Source organism: Agelaius tricolor, unplaced genomic scaffold (assembly GCF_023055355.1).
Source record: "Agelaius tricolor isolate 1412-34295 unplaced genomic scaffold, bAgeTri1.0.p SCAF_7, whole genome shotgun sequence".
NCBI lineage: Eukaryota > Metazoa > Chordata > Aves > Passeriformes > Icteridae > Agelaius > Agelaius tricolor.
The window spans coordinates 2,404,864-2,424,661 of record NW_027269267.1 but is presented as its reverse complement, the minus strand read 5'-3'; the positions used below and the strand labels follow the sequence as shown (position 1 = coordinate 2,424,661).

Genomic DNA, 19,798 nt, shown 5'->3' with positions numbered 1-19,798 from the left:
GTGGTGACCCATCCACCACATCACAGGATGGTTTGTACATATTTTATTTGTACAACATTTTATTCTTTCTGGGCATATTTTACCCTCTCAGAAATAGGAACTTCCAGCTTTTCAATATGAAGAATTTGAATTAAGAACATTTCCTGGGGACTTGTGAGCTTTTTTTATTTGCCTACCTTGACAAGGGAAATCCCTTTTTTGGGGCTTTGAGTAGCAACATCTTTTTCTTTTCTGCTCTTTGGGATATCCAGATTTTATCCTCTACTATGTGTAGATGCCAAGTGTCAAGATGCCAAAATTCAAAATAAATTTATTTTCCAGCTCAAACCTTCTGTGATTCTGTGGTGACCCATCCATCACATCACAAGATGGTTTGTACATATTTTATTTGTACAACATTTTATTCTTTCTGGGCATATTTTAACCTCTCAGAAATAGGAACTTCAGCTTTCCAATATGAAGAATTTGAATTAAGAATATTACCTGGGGACTTTGGAGCTTTTTTCTTTTCTGCTGTTTGGGATATCCAGATTTCATCCTCTATTACTCTCTTACATGCAGATGTCAAGATGCCAAAATCCAGGATAAATTTACTTTCAACCCAAACCTTCTGTGGTGACCCATCCACCACCTCTCAGGATGGTTTGTACATATTTTATTTGTACAACATTTTATTCTTTCTGGGCATATTTTGACCTCTCAGAAGCAGGAATTTCCACCTTCACCTTTCCAATGTGAAGAATTTGAATTATCTGGGGACTTTTGGCCTTTTTCTTTTGCCCACCTTGCCAAAAGAAATCCCTTTTTTGGGGCTTTGAGTAACAACATTTTTTTCTTTTCTGCTCTTTGGGATATCCAGATTTCATCCTCTACTACGTGCTGATATCAAGATGCCAAAATTCAAAATAAATTTCCTTTCCAACCCAAACCTTCTTGATTCTGTGGTGACCCATCCACCACCTCTCAGGATAAGGATTACTTGCACACATTTTATTTGTACAACATTTTATTCTTCCTGGGCATATTTTACCCTCTCAGAAATAGGAACTTCCACCTTTCCAATATGAAGAATTTGAATTAACAACTTTTGGGATTTTTTTGCCCACCTTGCCAAAGGAAATCCCTTTTTTTGAGGCTTTGAGTAGCAGCTGTATTTTGTGTGAGCCTGTGGTTAAAATCCACATTATTTTGATGGCTGTTGATGATGCTGTGGCCAGCAGAAAGCAGCTTCCTTATTTTGAAATCCATTTTTAATCAGCCATGAAATGGTTATTTTGGAATTATTTTATGGAATTACTGGGAGTCTGCCTTGGAGCTGGCACAGCCCAAACATGAGAGGCTTTCCAAAATATTCACCAATTATTTGCAAACAGAATTTGCTGTCCCTAATTCAGCTGCTTTGGAGGGCTGGAAGAGCTCTGAGCTTTAATTCTGAATTTAGAAATCTTGTGGTTCCTCTTGGCACGGGCAGGGCTGAAACTCTGCTGCTTGATGAGAGCATTTTTGGGGTTTTAATTTTCATTTCCATGCGAGCAGAGCCAGCTGAGCTCTGCTGTTGTGTTGAATTCACCATGAGAAAAGCAAAATATTTTTCTGGAATTCACCTTGAGAAAAGCAAAATATTTTTCTGGAGTTCACCTTGAGAGAAGCAGTGAATTTTTCTGGATTGTTACCTCTTCACATGATCTGTGACTTGAAATCAGGAAAAAAAAATAATCAGTTCTTTCTTCAGGAGGAAATTCTGTGTAGGGATGCTGGAGATAATCTTCATTTGTGTGTTTTAAGGGAAAAATGGCGTTGGTGAAATTAATTCCTCTCTGAGAATTTAATTCCTCCTCTTAGGGAACAGCAGCTTTTCTGGATCTCTTTTTCCTTTGAAAAATTATGTGTATAGTAAACATTCCATCAGGTCTAATAACATTAAAGAGAAAAATTAATTTTATAATGAATCAAAATTAATTATGTTATTTTATTTTATTTTATAAATGAATTTATAGATCAATATAATTTCTAAATAGCATTATAAATTATGAATTATTATATTATTTCTAATCTATAAATTAATTTTTAAGTAACTTAATTTTAATAAATTATTTACAATATTTATAATATTTATAATAGTTATAATAGTTATAATATTCTAATTTATAATTATTATTTTATTTGCTATATTAAAAATATTAAAAAATTATTTATTTGTTTTAAAATATTATTAAAGATAATATTCTAAACTTCACTTGGCAAACAAACTATTTCAAATTTTAGCCACAGCTTTAGAGCTCAGCTGCCATTTCTTAAGGATTTTATTTTAAAATCAGCTCTCACTGAAACACTTTGAGACAAAAAAAATACCTTTTTCTCCTGGAAGTTTGCATTAAACTTCTCCTTAATCTCTTACATTATCATTTATGTTTACATTGTTTATATATTATGTTTATTTATGAGGTTCTATATTTATGTTTCTTTATGTACTATTATTATGGTATATATATATATATATATATATATATATATATATATATATATATATATATATAATATATATATAATATATATATATTAATATATATATAAATATATATAAATATATATATTTATATATATATAAATATATATAATATATAAATATATTATATATTTATATAATATATAAATATTTTATATATATATATTATATATATATATATATTAAATTTTTTTGTATTCTACCTCTACTTTTTATTACAGAAGGATTAAAACCCAGACATTTTATCTGTGGGAGTATTTTTATGAAATTCTGAGTTCACTGACACGGAAGGAACGCAGTGTTTTGATTGCTTTTACACAGCAAAATGTTAATAATACTTAATAATATTTTTTTTTTCCCCCAAAGATTTCATGCAGCACCATTCTCAATGGGAAAAAAGCCATGCAAGTGAAATAATTGTGCTGTAGCTGCCAATTGATGAAGCCACAATTGGGAAAAACTGAGGAAATTTGATTGAGTGCCCAGCAAAATGTGTCCAGAGAGCGCCTCAGGGCTGATGCTTGTACCATACAAAAAATCAGAATATGCACCAGCATTTGCAACTTTTGACACCTCCTGTGTGTATTTTTCAATTAAATGTTCAATCTTTCAATTCATTAATTAACGTTCCACAAAATGAATTGGAATTTTCAGTTAAATGGTGAGAGATGAGAATTCGGAAATCGAAGCTCGCACGCTTCTGACCAAGGGCAATTGAGGCAATGGGGAAATTTGGCTGAAATTTTAGTTAATAATTAATCTTTAAATGTATTTTTTCAGAAGGAGAGTTCAGTGAATGGACAGGGCCAAATTAATTAGTTAATTTGGCTGAAATTTTAGTTAATAATTAATCTTTAAATGTATTTTTTCAGAAGGAGAGTTCAGTGAATGGACAGGGCCACAAGAAATGGCAGTGTGAAATTGCTGCCTTTTGGTTCAGGGGAGGAAACTGCTGTGTGTGCCTTCAGAAAAAGGAGAATAATTCAAATTATTTCCCAGTTAGCACTGGGTGAAGAAAACTGGGAATTTGCTGCATCCAGAACCTCAATTTTGAGCACAATGGATGTTGCAGGCAGAAAAGAAAAGAAATTAAAGCAAATAATGGGGAAAAAATCAAAGGTTTTAGAGGGTTCTCCTAAGTATAAATTAATTCCGTGATTTTAAGTATTGATGAAACTTTTAATAATAATAAGAGAGGAAAAATATTAATTTAAATAAGGAAAATAATCGTTATTACTAATTTTTGAGGTCTTTCACAGTTCCTTCTGTGATTTCAAATATTGCTGAAACTTTAAATAATAAAAATAAAAAATAAAAAAAATTAAATAAGTGAAAAAATTGTTGTTACTAATTTTTAGGTCTCTCACAGTTCCTTCTGTGATTTTAAGTATTGATGAAACTTTTAATAATAAGAAGAGAGGAAAAATATTAATTTAAATAAGGAAAATAATTGTAATATTTTTGAGGTCTTTCACAGTTCCTTCTGTGATTTCAAGTATTGATGAAACTTTAAATAATAAAAATAAAAAAAAAAAAAATTAAATAAGTGAAAAAATTGTTACTAATTTTTAGGTCTTTCACAGTTCCTTCTGTGATTTTAAGTATTGATGAAACTTTTAATAATAATAAGAAAGAAAAAATATTAATTTAAATAAGTGAAAAAATTGTTATTACTAATTTTTGAGATTTTTCACAGTTCCTTCTGTGATTTTAAGTATTGATGAAACTTTAAATAATAAAAATATAAAATAAAAAAAATTCATTTAAATAAGTGAAAAAATTGTTGTTACTCATTTTTAGGTCTCTCACAGTTCCTTCTGTGATTTTAAGTATTGATGAAACTTTTAATAATAAGAAGAGAGGAAAAATATTAATTTAAATAAGGAAAATAATTGTAATATTTTTGAGGTCTTTCACAGTTCCTTCTGTGATTTCAAGTATTGCTGAAACTTTAAATAATAAAAATATAAAATAAAAAAAATTAACTTAAATAAGTGAAAAAATTGTTGTTACTCATTTTTAGGTCTTTCACAGTTTCTTCTGTGATTTTAAGTATTAATGAAACTTTTAATAATAATAAGATAAAGGAAAAAATAATATAAATAAGGAAAATAATTGTTATCATTAATTTTTTAGGTCTTTCACAGTTCCTTCTGTGACTTTAAGTACTGATGAAACTATTAATAATAATAAGATAAAGGAAAAATTAATTTAAATGAAAATAATTATTTCTAATTTTTAAGGTTTTTCACAATTCCTTCTGTAATTTTAAGTATTGATGAAATTTTAAATAATAATAAGATAAAGGAAAAAGACATTAATTTTAAGAAGTGAAAAAATTATTACTAATTTTCAGGTCTTTCAGAATTCCTTCTGTGAATAAGTATTGATGAAACTTTTAATAAGAAGAAGACGATAAAGGAAAAAATAATTTAAATAAGTGAAATAATTATTACTAATTTTTGAGGTGTTTCACAGATCCTTCTGTGATTTTAAGTATTGATGAAACTTTTAATAATAAGATAAAGGAAAAAATTAATTTAAATGAGGAAAATAATTCTAATTTTTTAGGTCTTTCGCAGTTCCTTCTGTGATTTTAAGTATTGATGAAACTTTTAATAATAAGATAAAGGAAAAAAATAATTTAAATGAGGAAAAGAATTATTACTAATTTTTTAGGTCTTTCACAGATCCTTAAGAAGGAATGGAATTTTTTTGTTGTCGAAATACTTTAATTTTTCCCACTTTGCAAGGCTCTGGGAAGGATCCTGGGAGGGCACCTCAGACAATTTTAATAATAAGATAAATGGAAAAAATTAATTTAAATGAGGAAAATAATTATTACTAATTTTTTAGGCCTTTCGCAGTTCCTTCTGTGATTTTAAATATTGATGAAACATTTAATAATAATAAGATAAAGGAAAAAATTAATTTAAATGAGGAAAATAATTCTGATTTTTTAGGTCTTTCGCAGTTCCTTCTGTGATTTTAAGTATTGATGAAACATTTAATAATAATAAGATAAAGGAAAAAAATTAATTTAAATGAGGAAAAGAATTATTACTAATTTTTTAGGTCTTTCCCAGTTCCTTAACAAGGAATGGAATTTTTTTGTTGTTGAAATACTTTAATTTTTCCCACTTTGCAAGGCTCTGGGAAGGATCCTGGGAGGGCACCTCACACAATTTTAATAATAAGATAAAGGAAAAAAATTAATTTAAATGAGGAAATGAATTATTATTAATTTTTTAGGTTTTTCCCGGTTCCTTAACAAGGAATGGAATTTTTTTTTTTGTCGAAATACTTTAATTTTTCCCACTTTTCAGGCTCTGGGAAGGATCCTGGGAGGGCATCTCACACAATTTTAATAATAAGATAAATGAAAAAATTAATTTAAATGTGGAAAATAATTATTACTAATTTTTTAGGTCTTTCGCAGTTCCTTCTGTGATTTTAAGTATTGATGAAACTTTTAATAATAATAAGATAAAGGAAAAAAAATAATTTAAATGGGGAAAATAATTATTACTAATTTTTTAGGTCTTTCCCAGTTCCTTAACAAGGAATGGAATTTTTTTGTTGTTGAAATACTTTAATTTTTCCCACTTTGCAAGGCTCTGGGAAGGATCCTGGGAGGGCACCTCACACAATTTTAATAAGATAAAGGAAAAAAATTAATTTAAATGAGGAAAAGAATTATTATTAATTTTTTAGGTCTTTCCCGGTTCCTTAACAAGGAATGGGATTTTTTTTTTGTCGAAATACTTTAATTTTTCCCACTTTTCAGGCTCTGGGAAGGATCCTGGGAGGGCACCTCAGACAATTCTTATTTGTGCTCATTTGAACTTCCATGGTAGATCCAGTGTGGTTTGTTGTGCATCCTGGAGCGGCTGTTTGGGAACAACCTCAGCTCCTCTCTGCTCCAACATGGCAGCCCTTTCACAGCCTCAGTGATTCAAGCCAGGAAATGAAGTGATGTCTTCAGAAATTGCAGAGAAATTTTCATAAGGAAATGCAATCACCGTGGCTAGAAATTGGCCAGAAAATCACATTAAAATCTCTGTGTGAGCAGAAAGTTCTCCCTTGGCTTTTTTCCACCTGAAAGGGAGCTAAGGAATAAGGGATAATGAGGAATATTGGATAAATTCACCTTCACCATGGGTTACTTTTGAGATCTTCATGTGTGTGATGCCTCACTGTGAATTAGTGAATCCAAGGCTGATTTAAAATGGATTTGTTATTTTCCTGAAGTGTTTCTGGCTCTGCTGCATTGGGCTTGTGTTGAGATTTTCTCTGAAAGTGACCAAATTTGAGCATTTTTACAGCATCTTAGAATCATGGAATGGGTTGGGCTGGGAGGGACCTTTAAAAGTCACCCAGTGCCACCCCTGCCATTGATGCCTCAGGTTTGAGCTTTTCTATTTTTCACATTCTGTGCTGCTTTAGTGTGTGGGGCTGGGTTCACATTCTGGGATGGTGAGCTCTGTGCACAGAGCAGGGAGACAAAACAATTCCTGCTCCAGCTGGGCACCAAGGACAAATGATCCAAATCTCAGCCCCAGAGCACAAACCCCGTGGGCTGGAGAGAGAAAAACAAGCAGGGTGGGACTGCAGGGGCTAAAGCTGGAATGGGACAATGAACTGCAAGATGCAAATGGAGCAGAACTGATCCCAGGGACAGAGCCCGTGCCCGGCCGTGCATTTTGGGGCCATTTTGGTTCATCTTGGGTGCAGCCCTGGCTGGGCTCTGGTGCTGCCCAAGGTGCATCCATGGAGGCCTTTGAATAAATCCCTGCTTTATTCTTTAGCTCTGTCCAGACTCTGTTCTCTGCCTCACCAAGGGCAGGGACACCTCCCACTGTCCCAGGCTGCTCCAGCCCCAAGGTCCAGCCTGGCCTTGGGCACTGCCAGGGATCCAGGGGCAGCCCCAGCTGCTCTGGGAATTCCATCCCAGCCTCTCTCCACCTTGCCAGGGAACAATTTCTTCCTAATATCTGATCTGAACCTGTAATGTTTCAGTGTGAAGCCATTCCCTGGGTGCTGTCCCTGCATCCCCTGGAAATTGTCTCTCTCCAGCTTTCCTGGGGCTCCTGCAGGCCCTGCAAGGCCACCCTGAGCTCAGCCCAAAGCTTCTCCTGTGCAGGTGAACAATCCCAGCTGTGCCAGCCTTTCCTCCCAGCAGAGCTGCTCCATCCCTCTGCTCATCCTGGAGCCTCCTCTGGGCTCTCTGCAGCAGCTCCAGCTCCTCCCTGGGCTGGGCCCAGGCCTGGGGCAGCTCTGCAGGTGGGAAATCACCTGAGGGGCTCAGGGGCACAATCCCCCCCTCACTGTGGGGTTCTGGCCTGGGGCAGGTCCAGATCTCATCCCCAGCACCCCCAGATCCTCCTCCCAGGCTGCTCCATCTGCTCATCCCAGCCTGGCTGGATCCCAGGGGTTGCCCCATCCCAGGGTCAGGACCTCACTCTTGGTTTTTGTTGATCCTTTTGGTGTTCCCAGGCCCTGTCCCGAGGCTGTGTCACTTGCACTTTCTAGTGGGATGGCCAACAGTCTCTTGGTACAAGGACTTTTAAGACTAAACTATCCAATGAAGAACTGACACCTGGATTATTTTCCCTTTTACCCCAATAACTGATCCCAAAGAGCTGCAATGGGGACTTTTCTGCCCAATTACAAAATGCCACCCAAACCCATGGAGAAGAAGGAGGAAGAAGAAGCATGAAGAAGAAACCCAGGGCCACACCCTGTGCCCTCCATCTTGCTGCCATCCACAGCATACTAAAAACCCCAAAACCTCAATTTCTCACCCAGTGATGCACCTGCACTGCTCTCTATAAAAATCTATTTCACACTTTGGTGGATTCTGGTCTGTCTTGAAGTCTGGGAAACTTTCTCCACGGATGAGGGTCAGGGCACCCCAGAGCAGACAGACAAATATTCAACACAGGGCAGTTCTCTTCTGTGCTGGGTTCCACCTCAGACAAGAAGGGCTGGATCTGGCTTTGATCAATGTGTTTATAAATTTTATTTTAGCCTGAAGATTCTACTCTTACCATGTTATGATAAATATATTTCATTGCATCCTGGTAAATCTTCTGTTTCTCAAATCTTGGCACTCGAGTTGTATTCCCTAACAAAATCTGTTTCATTCCCATTTGTCCCATGTTCACTTTTGGCTTTGGGTAGCTTTTTCAAGCAAGGTTGTGGATTGAAAAGATTACTTACTAGATGGGAAAAAGTGAAATAAATTGTTCAAAACAGGACAAGTTTTTGCTTTTCAAATTAAAAATCGAAAGAAACTCCTAAACTCTCCTCACATCTCCCCTGGAAATGCCCTCCTTTGCTGTAACTTTGTGGTCTTGATGATATTCACAGAGAAACTGATTTACTGAATAAAGAAGTTCTTTAAGTTTGCAGTTTTGGAACATGACCAGTGTGTCTGAACCCAGGTTTCAAATTTTACTGGCATTTTGTTGGCAAACTAATTTTTTGGAGTCCTTTCTTATTTGGGTATGTTTCCTGACACCTCTGCCTGTATGGTGCTGTGTTTTAAAATTCTCTTTTTCTTTCTCTTTTTTTTTCAAGAGGAAAAGCCTATAAACATAGACAAAGGACTAATTATAAAATAGCAGGTCTAAAAATAGAGAGGCAAGAAAATTACCAGCTGAAAAATGCAGTGGGCAGAGAAAAGAAGAAAGAAAAAGAGGATTTCATGGTAGAGTTCTGCAATTCCACCAGCAAAGCATGAACCATTCCCCATTTACAATACCATCATTTCAATCAAGCATGGGGGGTAAAAAAGAGGTGATTTAGGTGATTTAATCTTCCCTTCTGCCCCCTGGCATCTCTTGCTGCAGCTTTCATTTCTGGAGAGCTGACAAACATCTCAGGAGGCTCTGCCCAGCTCCCAGGCCTCCTCCATCCTGCATTTCCCTGGAACTGAATTGTTATTATTGCCCTGCTGAGGGATTTACCCAGCCGGCCCAAGGCTCTGGGAGCTCCTCACCCACGTCATCCATTCAGGAGAATATTCCTTGCTGGAAATGCCCTGTCTAGGTCAGGACAATCTTCTTTTTGTAGCATTTCTTGAGGGAACAAGGAACCAGCTGTGCAAGGTTGCAGTGCTTTTTTAGCTTTCCCCATGGCTGGGATATTGTAATCCCTTTAATGCTTTTCCTCCCTGGTGCAGGACTTTGGTGTATCCAAGGAGTTCAAGGAGAATTTGACATTAAATGGCCCTTTCTGTGCTGACTTTGCTGCGGGGGAACCCACTAGAAAGTGAAAGGAGCAGTGAATTTTTGCATTAGAACAGAAGAGTGCATTCATGTCAAGGGGCATTCTGGTAAATGTTTTTTTTCCTTGCTGGATTTAGGCACAGTTTTAAGTGAGATTTCTGTCATTTAAATCAGCCTGAGTTGGATTAACAGCTGAGGTGTTCTCCTTGTCTCAGCTGGGGGAGCCAATCTTCTGGGAGCACCTGGTTGTGTGTAAAATGCCTCATGGAAAAATGTAAATATTTAGGCTTGTTAGAGAGTGTGCAAATGGCTTTAGGATCCTGCCTGGGAGATGGGGTTCCAGTGACCACCACTGGGGCTAAATCATTGATTTGACAGTTACAATGGCTAATTTCTGTTAAATTTAACTGTTACAATGGTCAATTTCTGTTAAATCACTGATTTAACAGTTACAATGGCTAATTTCTGTTAAATTTAACTGTTACAATGGTTAATTTCTGTTAAATTTAACAGTTACAATGGTCAATTTCTGTTAAATCACTGATTTAACAGTTACAATGGCTAATTTCTGTTAAATTTAACAGTTACAATGGTCAATTTCTGTTAAATCACTGATTTAACAGTTACAATGGCTAATTTCTGTTAAATTTAACAGTCACAATGGTTAATTTCTGTTCAATCACTGATTTAACAATTAAAATGGCCGATTTCTATTAAATCACTGATTTAACAGTTACAATGGTCAATTTCTATTAAATCACTGATTTAACAGTTACAATGGCTGATTTCTGTTAAATCACTGATTTAACAGTTACAATGGTTAATTTCTGCTAAATCACTGATTTAACAATTAAAATGGCTGATTTCTGTTAAACACTGATTTAACAGTTACAATGGCTAATTTCTGACTGATTTCAGCCAGACCTAAATGCCTGCTGGAAACACCAGGGCTGCCAAGTTCCTGTGCATTTTCTGGAGTCAAGAATCCCTGAAGGTTTCTAGTCCAAACTCTTTTCTTTTCAGCAGAGTCAACAATGAATTCTGACCAGCTTGATAAAGGCTTTTTCCAGTCAGGTCTGGAAGAACTCCACATCCTATTCCAGAGTTTGGTTATCCCCTCAGCCCAGTGTTACTCACTGGCTGGATGTGTGTGCCATCTCCTCCTCGATTCCCTCCTTTCCTTCACCTCTTATTAAACTTCTGGAGACATCAAACAGGACAAGTCTTGGAGAGTCCCCTGAGGGTCTGCAGCTGTATCCAGCCCTCAGCTGGAGCACAAACCAGGATTTTCAGTCCCAGAATCCAGACCCTTTCTGCTCAAGGCTTGACTTGGATCCAGGGATGGAGATATTTTCCCTCTCAGTCTGGCACCACCCCGACGTTCCTGACCACGAGGATGGGAGAGCTGGATGTGCCCTCAGCACTCGCAGATCCATCCCCTCTTCCCCCGCCGAGCTGATGGTGCCAAGATTGCCCAAGAGATTTATGAGATCAATTCTTTTCTACTGCTGGGGTTTCCTCTTCTCCCTGAGCCCTGTGTAAAGTCCTGAAGACTTTGCTGGTGAAGCCCTGGGCAAAGAATTCCTTGAGAGGCTCAGCCTGAGGTGTATCCACTGTGTTTTAGCCTCAGCCAGCTGAGACCCCACATTTTCCTTCCTTTTTTTCTTTTTTAAAAATTTTTTAATCACATTCCAATAGAAGTTTTTGTTGCCTTTTTTTTTTCCCCCAATCTCTGGTATAATTGAGCTTTCCATTCTTTGGACCATATTTCTGCATTTCTCCTTTGTAATATTCCTCCTTGCTTCCATCTTTTTTGGACATTTTTTACACTCTTGGGTTCCCTTTTTTAGCCAAAGCAGCCTCTGTTCACATCCTTATTTTCCTCAGGATTGTGACAGGGTTATTTTGCGGGGGGGAATTTGTAAAGATCAGATCTTTTGAGCTCCTTTGCCCCTCAGAGATGTCACCCATAAAATCCCATCTCCCAGGTACCCAAATAAACCGAATGCAGAGTTTGTTCGTCCTCAAAACTTTCCTACATTTCCTGGTTTGGTGGCTTTTAGCGATTCCCAGTGTGGTGTCACTCACAGAAACTGCTGCTTTGGGGTCAGTAACAACATTTATTTTATATTTGATAGAATCACAGAATGCTTTGGGTTGGAAGGGACATCCAAGATTGTCCAGTTTCATCCATGGCATGGGGCAGGGGCACCTTCCACCATCCCAGGCTGCTCCAGCCTGGCCTTGGGCACTGCCAGGGATCCAGGGGCAGCCACAGCTGCTCTGGGAATTCTTTCCAGGGCCTTCCCACCTTCCCAGAGAAATATTTTTTCCCAATATCTAAACCAAACCTACTCTCATTCATGGTGTCTTCTCCTCTAACTGTGGCCCACCAACCTAAATAATTCTGGAATTCATTGACTTGACTAAAATTGAAAGGGTTTGGGTTTTTTGGGTTTTTTTTTTTGGGATTTCTTTGGTGGGTTTTTTTGGTAGGTTTTTTTTTGGGGGGGGGGGTTGGGTTTTTTGGGTTTTTTTGTGTTGCTTTTACAATACTCTCTAAACAACCTCTTTGAGAGTGAGATTTTCAGGCAAGGAACTCAAAGGGAAGGGACAAATCTGCCCATAACTCTTGTGCCCAGGTATTTGAACATCTGGAATGCTCTGCTGGCTGTGGTAATGCCCCTGCAATCCTGTAACACAGCAGGATGCTTTAATGAGAGTTTCAACCTTAAACCCACAACTTCAATGAAATTTATAGCTGTTAACATTAGTCAAACGTGGTTTGGGGGGTTTCAGTTCCCATTTTACGTTCATGTAGGATGAAAAGTCATTGTGTTGGCAGGAGAGCCCTCCTTACACTTGGAATTTCTGTAAAATAATTAAATATTGTTTATTACTCCTGTCAGCGCTCATAATATGCACTGCAGGGTGGGGAGGAGGGTATTTGTATAAAAAACTGTGCTAGAACCTCTCACTATTTCAGCTGAATGCCAAAAGTGCCTTGCTCACATTTTGGAAAATACCACAAAAATGTTGAAAAAAAAAGAAAAGTTTACATAAAATTCCAGGATCATCTTCTATGATCATATAGATGTCATCTGATATTCTTCCTGATGGGTAAATTTATTTAATCTTCTATCTCATTCTGGTTTTTGGAATTAATACACAGAACATGATGGTTAAAGAGCACAAAAAGAAGAAAAAGAAAATAAAAAAAAGATAACTTCTTGAAGGAAAATATTTCATGGAGGGGGGGAAATGTGGTGAGCACTGCGATTAAGCCACTCTGCAGAAAAATGAAATTGTTAAGCCTGCAAGTGATTAAGTTGAAAGAGAAGAAGGGAAGTCAATATGTAAAAAAGTGCACGTACAGTTAATCTTTCTGGTAAGGAAAATCCAAGTTGTTTCTCCCAGAGAAGAAAAAAACCCCACCAAACTAACAAGCACACACCATGCTCAGAGCTCTGAGCTGAGGGAAGGCAGGCAGGAGGCTGTGTGGAGAATTTTATTATCACTGGTTTCATGTTAATTCCAGCACAATCTCAGGAAGCAGTAAAAAAAATCATTCTGTGTGTCTGTCGGTGCATCAGCCTGGGAATTAACAACTTCCCCATGTTGTGTCCTTTAAAGAATTTCTTTGTGACCCTTGAAAGCCCAGCCTCGGCCTGTCCATGTAATAAGTTGTTACCTGCTGCCAAGTCTCCAAGAGCTGCATCATCTGTTCTCCTAATTGTATCTCTTTGGTGCACAAGCCTGTGTTTTGCATTCCTAATTAGCTTTTTTCCTGCTCTGTTTATTTTCCTCCCCTCATGGCAGCACATGATTTTTATTTTTCTTTTTTCATTATTTCAAAACAGATACATGAATGGGGGAGCAGCAGAAATCCGTGTGTTTCAACAAAGCCTGTAATTTCCTCCTAACTGTGTGTCCAAGTTTCAATTGGATTTTTATGTTGCAAAAACATGGAATTGGTGTTGTAATCAGGCTGCTCCCAGAAGACAGGGATAAAACCTCCTGAGCTTTGGGGGATTTTCCCCCTGAGGGGCTGGAATGTGTCCAGGGAAGAGAAGGATCTGGAAAACAAATCCTGGGAGGAGCAGCTGAGGGAGCTGGAGAGGCTGAGCCTGGAGCAAAGGGGATCAGGGGGAGCTCATTGCAGGAGGGGCAGTGAGGGAGGATTGGGGAAAGTGAAAGGAGGAGAGGAAATGGCCTCAAATGGCACCAGGGCAGGCTCAGGTTGGAGATGGAGACAGAAAATTTCCCTGGCAGAGTGGTCAGGCCTTGGGCTGAGCTGCCCAGGGAGGTTTGGAGTCTCTGGAATTGTCCCAGAGCAGTCTGGATGTGGCCTTGGGGACAGGGATTGGGGTGATGCTGGTGAGGCTGGGTGATCCTGGGGGGCTCTTCCTGCCTTGATGATTCTGAGATTCAGTATCAAGAGGTAAAATTTACTTCTAAAGGTGGTAGGTAGGTGGGCCTGGTCTCAGCATGTGATCCCCAATGTTCAGAGGAGACAATTCCCAAGGTGTGTTCCATGGAAGGTGACTGGCAAAGAGATTTTCTGGCTGTTGGCCTTTGATGGCATCTCCATGACTCAGGAATAATGGGGAAAACATTGTGGGGCCTGGTCCAGCTGCTGCTGCTTTGTGTGTCCCTACCCATGACAGGGGATAGAACTGGATGATCTTTAAGGTTCCTTCCAAGCGAAACCATTCCAGGATTCTGTGATTTGTATTTAGCAAAGACATTTGTGATCCAGACTTTGCTTGGGCTTTCCAATAACCTCATCACCATGAAAGTAGAATCACAGAATCACAGAATCCCTGGGTTGGAAGAGACCTTCAAGGCCATCGAGTCCAGCCCAGCCCCAACCCCTCAACTGAACCCTGGCACCCAGTGCCACATCCAGGCTTTGTTAAACACACCCAGGCATGGGGACTCCACCACCTCCCTGGGCAGCCATTCCAGAACTTTCTCACCCTTGCTGGAAAAAACATTTTTATAACATCCAACCTAAACTGATTTAGGCACTTGAAAGATGCTCTGAAATCTCTGGGTTTCTTGCACTTTGGTGCTTCCACAGCCCCAGGAGCTGCTGATGTCCCATTTATCAGCCTGTGGAGCAGGGCAATGAAAGGTTCCTCATCTCAGCACAAAGAATTGTGTCTCTGTGGGACACTCACAGCTCCTCCTTGCTGCTCCTGCACCTCCTCAATTGCAGAGCTTGAAACACCTCCCAAACCCATCTGAAATTCAGGGGAAATTGGTTTTCTCAGCTGTTATAGAGATGGGGCAACTGAGAGGTGTTTTGAAAGATTTTATTATGAGTCTTGAATAGTGACATAGAAGAGATGTAAAACAATGCCATTCCATCAGAAGCCAATCTGTTTCTTAATTACAATACTTTATAAATGTTTATATTTCAACTTATGAACTATTATGTATTTAAACTTATTAACTTTTACCACACAATAGTACTATTACTTCTAACACCAATTACCTGTATTTTTTCCTTACATGGCCTTACTACAATACATCTTTCACAGTTCTAATTCTCTAAAATACCTAATCATTTTACAAAACCATATTTTAAATCTTACTTACACCTTATCTCAGTATTTACATACAAATATACATCACTATGTAAACTTTCTATCAAATTTTAGAAATTCTTTACAAATCCATTTCTCACAGGAAATCATTGTGAATGGTGCTTTTTTTCTCTGATTTGGGCTGCCCTTACCTCTGAGACAAGATTGCTTTTATAGGAATGAACAACATGGTGTTTGTGCCTGTGGGAGAAGCAGATTTGTGGGCTAGACATCCCTTTTTGGGCTTACCTCACAAGCAACATCTTGAATATGTTTTATCTCTGAAATAACCCTGAAAATGTGAAATGGAGGAGGATCATGGTGCCGTTCAGATCTGTTTAAAAGTGGCTTGAACAAAGTTGTCACAGTAGGGTTTTTTCTTCTTTTCTTTTTTTTTAAATTTTATTTAAAGTGTAGCATTGACTCATTTGGTGGTGTTAAAGTGCACTTTCTACTTATCCCCAGAGGAAAGTTAGTATTCTTTTAGGTGAAACTATTTTAAAAGCAGAACACAAGCCTAAAATAAGCCAGTGTTCTCTAGAGCTCTCAGAAGGTGTAGATTTATTTACTGTAGTTAAATCATAATTAGTTCTCAGGGGATAGTGTATCTTTTAAACTGCTTTATTGCCACCATATTGGTTTTCTAAATAATCAGAAACTGCTGCTCTTATATTTTGTAGTATGACCAAAAATTCGCTGTAAGTAGAAACAAATGTTTGGAATTGCTGGTTGTCACTTGCTGAAGATAGGGACACCCAAAAAATGAGCATTTGAGGGAGAAGTGAAGAAATACAAAACCTGGGTTATCAGAACTCAAATGAACTGTAGCTCTGACTCATTTCAGATAAAATAATATTTTACATTATCCTTTTTCAGCCAATCATTTTTTAATATTCTAACGGGTTTGGTTCGGGACTAAATGTTAACTGAAAAAAATGGTGGTGCAACGTTAACATAAAATATTACCTGATATTTAAGCCTTGATTTTCATGAATGTAGCTTAGTGTTGCAGCTGATAAGCATGTGGGGTTTTTGGTTTTTTCCCTAATTGGCAGGTTAATGTTCGAGGTGCCTGAGGAGATGGGTTTAATAGCAGTGGCTGTTCGACAAACACAAGGGAAAGGTGAGTAAATCTCCTTGTTTTATTCATAAATGTGTATTAAATACACAAAATAGGACATTTCAAGCTGCATTATGAGCATTTTTGATAATATAATCCATAGAATAAGCCTGTCCTCTTCTCCTCCTGCTCAAACTGTGGATTCAAACTCAAAACCCAAAAGTTAATAAGAGACCAAAGTAAACATTTTCAGGATGTTTGGTGGCTTTTGCAGAAATGATTTAATGGTCTCCTGGCTCCTGCCAAAAAAGTTTTGCCAGTCACAAAAGCTGCCATCACTACACTGAGTGTAACACAAGTCAGAGCTCCAGATGAAAACTGAAACTGGGTTAGCTGGAGCAGGACTGGGGCTCTGAGATTGAGTCTGAAGGACCTGCCTGAGCAGATCAATGTAAGCAAGTCGTGTTTCCTGCCCAGAAAAATGCTGGCACTTCTTTGAAAGCCACATTTATTCTGCTGCAAGAGCAGAGTGTGTGGCCCAAGAAGCTTTTTCTGAGCACAAATCCATGAAAAGATGATTCCCTGCTTGCAGTGCAGGGTGGTTCAGAGTTTGGGTGCATTTCTGGGTGCACACAGAGCATTTTCAGAAATGCTTTTCCACTTGAGCAAAGCAAGATCTTTAAAATGTGTCTGTCAGCAGAGACCAGGAAAATTCCTGGAAGCAGGGGATTTAGGACATGCTGGGAAATTGAGCAGCAGCTGCAGAACCTCAGAGCAGAATTCTAGAATGGCCTGGGTTGGGAGGGACCTTAAAGATCATCTTGTTCCATCCCCTGCCACACCTTCCACCAAACCAGGTTCTCAGAGCCCCTTCCAACCTGGCCTTGAACACTTACAGGGATACAGCAATATTTTAAAAATTCCAATTTTTTTTTTTAAGAAAAAGCTTTGCACTTTAACCCTTTTTCTTTCAAAATTAGTTTGGAAAACTCCATTAAAGGAACTTTTGGTACATTCTTGGATGGATACCTTTGAGTCTTTCTCTTTAGTTATCTCTGTCTTTAGTTATCTTTTGTTATCTACATTCACAAGGTGATCTTTTTTATAAAAATGTTCTTGTCCTGAGTTGAAGTTCCCCTTTTTCCTCTCATGCCCAGGTCGTGGTGGGAACGTTTGGCTCAGTCCCATGGGCTGTGCCCTGTCCACTCTGCACCTCTCCATCCCTCTACATTCCAACCTGGGCCAGAGAATTCCTTTCATCCAGCACCTGGTGTCCTTGGCAGTGGTAGAGGCAGTCAGATCCATCCCAGGATATGAGGTATGTCCTTCTAACTCATCTCAAAATCCCTCCTTCCATTTCCAGGAAATTCAGATTTTTGCTGGGCCTTTTCTGTGCGTAATGGCTGAATGTATAATTCAGTTCTTTAAAAGAATCTAAACTTAACCTTCCTCGTGTTTGATTATTGATATGTTTGGAGAAATCCAATATCCAGAGGATGAATGTTCTTTTACAGAGCTGATCAAATGCACTGCACTCATTTCACTCTTAATCTTATGAAACTTAAGCCTCAATCCTCAGCAGTAAAGAAAAAGTCAATTTTGTTTGCCCAACAATGGAGCTGATTTGTTTTGATTTTGAAGGAGAATAAGGAGGAGGGAAAAATGAATAAAACTGACAAATCCTTTTCTGCTTTTTCGTTGGTGCTGTTTCAGTGGTCACTTTATCCCTTTTAAAGGATTTTTCCAACCCTTGTTTAAGGTTGAAAACTGATTTCTAAAGCAAGAGCTGAGGAGAATTGCTCTCGAGAGGGAATCAAGTGTCCTGTCATCAGTATTAAAATGAAGAACCAGTCTTCTTTACCACCTCATATATCTCCTTTTTAATGTTACCATTTCCTAATATTTGCTAACTATAAAACTTTGGTATTTTACAGAAGTAGTTAACTAAAGCATATGTTTCCTATATTACAGAAAATCAATGACTTATACACATTTACACATGAACTTTATTATAGTGGCACCCAGTAGCTTTGCTGGAGTTTAGGGTCTGTCAGCCTTTCTATTAAAACCTTCTAAATTCAGTGCTTCATAACCTGACTGGAAAAACAAAATGCTTCAGGCTAAAATTTGCAATATAAAATATTTGGCTGGAGTGGATAATTTGACCACTTAAAAACAAAGGGACAAGGGTTAGTTTTATAAAATATGGGGATGACTGGGGAAGGAGCTGATTTATGAATGGAGGTGGTTTTGCTCCTGTGTGCCTGCCCTGATGCACTGTGGCATTTTTTAATTTTATTCCATTCAAGAGGAAAAAGGTGACTGAAGTTCCAAATATTGATGTAAAAAATGAGGATCGATAATGAGTGTACTGTACTGAGCATATGGAGAGTAAAGAGTGACCAGGGCAGATCTGCTGAACCTGAGGGGACATCAGCAGGGGGGCAAAACAGAGTTAAAGGTTTAGAATCAATGATGTCACAGCAAGAAAATGTTAAAAATTATCAAAAACTCAGTGCTTGAATTTCCCCTTTGCACTCAAGTCTTGCAAGGCTTTTCTGTATGTCCATGTCATACCAGCTGCAGCAGCCACAAACAATGGGATGATCTGCAGAGGGATGGAATCATGGAATGGGTTGGGTTGGAAGGGTCTGAAAGATCATCCCAGCCCTGCCAGTGCAGGGACACCTCCACTGTCCCAGGCTGCTCCAATGTCCCCAGTGTCCAGCCTGGCCTTGGGCACTGCCAGGGATCCAGGGGCAGCCACAGCTGCTCTAAGAAACAAAAAAAAAAAAAATTTTTTTCCCACCATCCCATCCAAACCTGTAATTTTTCAGTGTGAAGCCATTCCCTGTGTGCTGTCCCTGCATCCCCTGGAAATTGTCTCTCTCCAGCTTTCCTGGGGCTCCTGCAGGCCCTGCAAGGCCACCCTGAGCTCAGCCCAAAGCTTCTCCTGTGCAGGTGAACAATCCCAGCTGTGCCAGCCTTTCCTCCCAGCAGAGCTGCTCCATCCCTCTGCCCACCCTGGCTCCAAGAGGTCCATGGCTCAGTTTATCAGCCACTCATGGCTTTTAGGATGGCCACAGTTACTGACTCTGCTGAACCAGCAGTAACCAAGGCTTTGGTGTGGCTCCTCCCAGAGCAGATCTGAGGGCTCGGTTGGAAATTCCCTTGTCAGATGTTCATGCTGAGGATGCAAATGGGCTTCAAATCAAGAGGATGCTTTGTTCTCCCATTCTGAGAACAGCAGAGTCTCTCTAGTGAGGGAAGACAAGAATTGCTCCATTTCCAGCATATTTTGTGACATTTTGTGTGGTACCTGGTGAACACACTCTGTGGCAAAGTCACGTGTGGCATTCACATTTTCTGAAAAATCCCTTTGCCCAGAATTTTTCTCCTGTGAAGCTGA

The 19,798-nt window shown here is 38.5% G+C and overlaps 1 protein-coding gene across 2 annotated transcripts in view; it reads left to right on the top strand.

Moving 5' to 3' along the window:
* Positions 1-19,798, top strand: part of HLCS (holocarboxylase synthetase) — a 152,947-nt gene that overhangs the window by 115,677 nt on the left and 17,472 nt on the right. For both annotated transcript variants that reach the window (XM_071430127.1, XM_071430126.1), the window contains exons 7-8: positions 16,385-16,452; positions 17,547-17,707. In XM_071430127.1, coding sequence (XP_071286228.1) covers positions 16,385-16,452; positions 17,547-17,707 — 229 coding nt within the window. The remainder of the gene's footprint in view (positions 1-16,384; positions 16,453-17,546; positions 17,708-19,798) is intronic.